This window comes from Crocuta crocuta, unplaced genomic scaffold (genome assembly GCF_008692635.1).
Source record: "Crocuta crocuta isolate KB4526 unplaced genomic scaffold, BGI_CrCroc_1.0 scaffold466, whole genome shotgun sequence".
NCBI lineage: Eukaryota > Metazoa > Chordata > Mammalia > Carnivora > Hyaenidae > Crocuta > Crocuta crocuta.
Genome location: NW_027529672.1, coordinates 6,197,141 through 6,202,489, shown reverse-complemented (window position 1 = coordinate 6,202,489; position 5,349 = coordinate 6,197,141). Strand labels below are relative to the sequence as shown.

General features: G+C 46.0%; 1 protein-coding gene across 1 annotated transcript in view; it reads left to right on the top strand.

The window, feature by feature from the left end:
• The window catches only part of EBF3 (EBF transcription factor 3), a 119,990-nt gene that overhangs the window by 11,291 nt on the left and 103,350 nt on the right, over positions 1-5,349 (top strand). Inside the window, exon 12 of the mRNA XM_077762918.1 lies at positions 1,521-1,589. Coding sequence (XP_077619044.1) covers positions 1,521-1,589 — 69 coding nt within the window. The remainder of the gene's footprint in view (positions 1-1,520; positions 1,590-5,349) is intronic.

Genomic DNA, 5,349 nt, shown 5'->3' with positions numbered 1-5,349 from the left:
GCCGACTCCGGGCCGGGCATCGATTGAAATGCAATCGGCCCGAGTCTGCTCGCCCGGGCCGCCGAGGAGCCCGTTCCCGTCTCCCTCCCCGGCTGCTCAGCAGAGCGGATTAATTCGCTGGCCGGGTCGCGGCGGTGTAGTCAAAAATGAAAACAGGTCCTGGGTGATGCCTCTGTCCTCGGAGCCCGAGGAGGCAGAGATCACCGGGAGTCATTTTACTACTTCCTTCTCGAGCCCTGGCGTCCTCAGCTCTGCAATCGTCTGTTATTGATAAAAAGGAAACTCTTTTGTACTTATTACAGCGCGCGCATGTGAGAATTGGATTGTGATTCCGTCAGTTAACCTCTTCCCCAGAGCAGTGATGCATCGTTCATATTGTTGTTAGATTGCGCGCGCCTTCCTCGAGATCTCTGTCAGAAGAGCAATTTCCCACCTGTTTTTTTCTAACTACCACAAGAGTTTCACCCCTACATGGCAAATAAAAATGCATCATTGAGTTTGTATGTGCGGCACGTGAAATATAGTTGCAAGGGAGAGAGGGGCCTGCGTCTGCAGGCTTGCAGGCGACAGTAGCAGGCCGCAGACTCTGAGGGGCATACTCTGCCTGGCTACGATGCGGATTGCCTGAATGCCATTTCTGAGCAGACATATTGTTACAGCACTAATATACAAAAGCTGACTTTTTCTCATATCAGGTAATAAATATAAATTACAACCAATAAAGTGGAATTTCTTTATTATCCACTTCTGCATGTACTGCAATTAACATAGAAAGCGCACAGATGTGATTTAAGCTCTAAGTGGAAGACTGTAGACTTTCTTTAATCACTTTAGCTGTCAGCTTTAAAAGGCTTTATATACTTTGCCTACCATATGGTGTTAATTTAGCTAATTTAGACATGTAACCATTATACAAGTATGCTTTTTTAAAATGCAAGAAGCATAACATTTTTGTTTCATTTCTGCTTTAATTAAAGTTTCAATAACGGAGTTAAGGTGGGCTTAAAGAAGGAACAATGGAAGTTTCTGATAGATGGATGCATGCTTTTGTGCTTATAATTAATAAATGCCCAAAAGAAATATTGGTTGAAGGTGGCATCTTGCATCTTTTCCAGAAATAACAGCTTGACAATTAGAGGTAAACAAAAGCCGAAGCTGTGAAAAGTTATTCCCAAGCCTCCTGCCTCCCCTTCTCCTCAGTTCATTGCAAAGACAAACACCGAACACGCTTTCCATATTTTAGCATCCGAATTTCTGTCGTAGCTCAGTGGCTCTGCTAGGGTAACAGATACGTTCAACTTTGCTCCTTCCGGTAGAAACTTCCATCATAAGTGGAGCCGCAGAGCCCATGAGCTCCCTGGCTTTACATTTGCCAGACTGCTGTGGTCAGAGGGCTGGTTGTCTCGCCTCCAACGGCTCTAGTGTCAGACTTCACCAAAAAAAAAAAAAAAAAAAAATTACAAGTTGGGCATAAAAGGCTGCACCGTGCACTGAAACCCCTGTTTATCATTGCTCCACAGCCGGTGCTGTGACAAGAAAAGTTGTGGCAACAGAAACGAAACACCCTCAGACCCTGTAATCATTGACAGGTAAGGATGACTTCTTTATTTCTCAAAAACAAACCACGGCAGCAGCCAAACCCTTTGCTTTTGCTCCGTTTCCAGTTGCTCCATGTTTTGGAGTCTGGTGTGGAGCTCAGTGTGCGCGTCGCACCATTTGTTGTCCGCGTGTGTTATCATGCACAGGTGGGTTGACTTGGAAACCTGGTGGCTCGCTCTGTGGGGATTCGGTAATTGCTTGCGAGTTGTCAAGGGAAGCAGTTTCATCTGCCACTGCTCTCACTGTGAGGAGCACTTTATGCCTAGAGAGTTGCTGGCTTTCAACCCAGAGATATGTCATAAAATGCTTTTTGCTAATTTGTTAACAAGTATTTCATTTTTGCATTATTTTTATCTCGGATGATAGCTGAAGTCGAGGCTTGGGTGGTGTGACTGTTGTAATTGTTGCCCAGTGTTCGAATGAATTTAATCTGCTCTCAATTAGTTGCAAAATGTCTCCTAATTTTTTTCCAATTGTGGCTGTCGTTTTATGTCAAGTAGCAAATATGTAACTAACAAACCAAAGTTGTTATAATTGAAACTAATTACACACGCTGGTTACATTTTCCAACATTAATTTCCATAACTAGATGAGCTGTATGCATTCTTTACATTGCTGTTCTCCATCCTGCTATTTATCATACTCCTTGGGCAATGTTGCATCCTTTTAAGATACTAATCATTAGTCCTAATAGTGCTAATGTGCGTTTGGCATTGCTTTAGTTGAAACAACAAAAACATCCCCTCCCGCCCTCCTCTTCGAACACTCACCCAAATCGCTGGCTTTCCCGGTGACCTGCAGGAGAGGAGGAGTTCTTTCTTCCCAACGATGGGGAACAGCAAAATGCCCTGCGTGTGATTGACTGCGGATTTCGCAATTGGTACCCAAATCGAATAAATGTTAGGCGTGTACACATGACACCGGTTTTGTGAGGCAGAGGGTTAGACGGTTTTGAAGAGGGGTTGAATTTCAGCAGCTTTCATTACAGAGTTATCGTTTGATCGTGAACTTTGCTGTCCAGTGTCTGAAAAATTAAACCCGGAAAACTCTATGAGTTAAGCCTAAAGAAATATGCGCCACCAGTGGAGAGCAATGCTAATGTTTAACTAGCTGGGATAGCTGTTTGCTTAGTGGAGAATGCGCGGTATCTGACAGAGAGGACAGCTCTCTTATTAGTAATCAAATAGGGCTGACCAGTTGTGGCCGTCACTCAGGCGATTGAGAACAAGTTCAACACTTTGCACAACTCCCAACTCCAAAAATCAATATAATTATATTTGTCTTTAGTGCGGCGGCCGTGGAAATCCTACAGCCTTGGATGGTCGTCTTGTGACCGAATTAATTTTATTTTATTTTTGATTGGCTAAAAGTGTCTGAGCAGCTCCTGGAAGCCTGTCTGAGTGTGAGGTGCCCGAAGAGGCGGTGTGCGTTGGCTGGCGGGGCAGGATGGTGAGGTGTGCCTCTTTGGGGAGTTGTCTTCGGTTTGCGATACTGTGAAATTTTCAGAAGATGGCTTGCTTTTGACGGGTGACGTCCTCAGCGTGGCATAGTAACAGAGCAGTCGTGACGATTCCACTAACGTTTTGGAGCTCGGGTTTTCCCTTCACGATCACGTTGGGTTTGTGTCACATTCGATCACTTATCGACTCTTGATGCTGGATACCTTTTAATACTCGGTGTTAATCACACAATGGGAAGTCTCTCCCCGTGATTTGCAGAAGGGTTCCCTTTAATTCTTGTCTGGATGCTGTCTTATATTTGGGTAATTGAAACGCGTGCTGCGGTTCCTGGTACCTTTCTAATCTAAGAGAAGCGTGTGATCATTTGATATTCCGGAGGCATGAGAGGAGGGGAGAAATGTAAAAACATTTGGTTAATGGGTTTACCAAGTTTATTTGAATAAGGAGGATTGCAGCCCCATTGATGCCTGGCGTAAATGCTTTGGAGGTCTTAATTATTGATGAAAAATCTGTTCTGCTTCTAAATGCAAAGATATGACAATTTTATAGGAATTTTAATCACCTTCCATGTTAGGGATTTTGAGGTAAGGATAGTTTCTTAAGTAATGACAGGTAGCATGTACGTTTTCAGCATTCTTACGAGAGCTGTCACTTACAATGAACAAACGCCACTTATTCTGTGACCTGATGGAAATCCTCGTGAAACTGTCGCGTGTCGGCTCTTCCTCCACTTTAAGGTGTGTTTCTGGAGGACAAAACGCAGAGTCGCGTGTCCGCGGGCGCGGTGGTGGTAATCAGAGAAAGAAAAGCACCTGCAGCAGGGGACCATCTTTAGAGAGACGCCGTCCTTCACAGCTGAGATGTGCTTCAGTCCCGTAATGACCGTCATTTCTGTGGGGTGTGTGTTGCCTCCTAAAATTAGTTGCTCATGTTGAGTTTCTAGCCTGTGTTCCCTCTTGAGTATTGCAGGATAAAATATCCCATCAGATTGGTGAGTCAGTCTACAGGTCCCCATCAGCAATGTCATCACTTGGTTAGTTGGCTTAAAAAAGAATTATATACAATGTGCTTCGCCAGCTCCTCGTGGCCTTTGGATACATTTAGCAGGTTCTGACCAGATAAGGCATATTTGTCCTGAGGATATAAACCAATAATTCCAACCTGAATTGAGATCAATGGGCCCACATTTGTTCTAACCCACACCGAGCCTCTTCCGGCTCTTCTCTGTCTTATGAGAACAGGGGAGTAAGCTTCCCGCTCTGGCAGGGAAATCACATTCTATAGACTCTGATGCCTTAAATCAATTAATTACACAATTTAGTTATCTTTCAGAAGCATTAAATACTCATGAACGGCGTGGAAGACCCTGCAGTGGCAAGAAGAGGGGGAAAAGTGAGGATATCTTGTATTATCAAACCCTTTTAATTTACTGCGAAGGTTTCACCCACGTTAACTGTCTTCCTCCTCATAAAACAATGCCAGAGAAACCGTTCTTTATGGCTCCGCAAATATAATTACACTACAGTTTATCGAAGCTAATGCAGCGGCTTGTGGGGTAAAGGAAGGGAGAGGCGTGACGCTACGGTAAAAAGCACGGGCGGCGGACGCCGGAGGACAGAGCATCCCCGGCAGATCGTGGTGACCTGTGGGGAGCCAGATGCAAGGAGGGAAGAGGCGTGCGCGCGCGTGCGTGCGTGTACCCAGCCGGGCGCACGCACCCGCATACGTGTGTGCGCATGGGTGTATACACACGCATATGCACGCGCGTTTTCTCATGGTATTCCTGAAAAGGATGGGAGTATCATTTTCCTCATGGAATAATGTTTTCTGGGAAAACACAAAAGCAGATGGTCTTCATTAGGAACACCCATTGTCCACATATCCCAACTATGAACAGATAAATCTCTCTTGTTTCACCCGTGCATTCCAAGGGCTGTAAATGATTACAGGATGTCGGTGTGGCGGCTAAACCAGAACCACACTTTGGCCCCCGTCCTCATCCTGGGCCATCCCGGTGTGCTCGCCCAGGCCTTCCGGGGGTGCCCAGGGAGGCGCGGGCCCTGGGCCGACCGGGGGGCGCTTGGGCCANGCGGGGCGGTTCCAGATGGCACCGGCTCAGGCGTCCTGCTCGCTGGCACCTCCGTGGCAGGCAGCGCCCCCTCCCCGGTAAATCTGGCATCGGCCTATAGCGTCGGGGAGACTTCTCATTCCAAGTCTGTCCTACTTTCCTGTCTGGAAGCCAGACATCTGTTTATCCCATTTTCTTTCATACAGAGTTTTTAATAGCTTT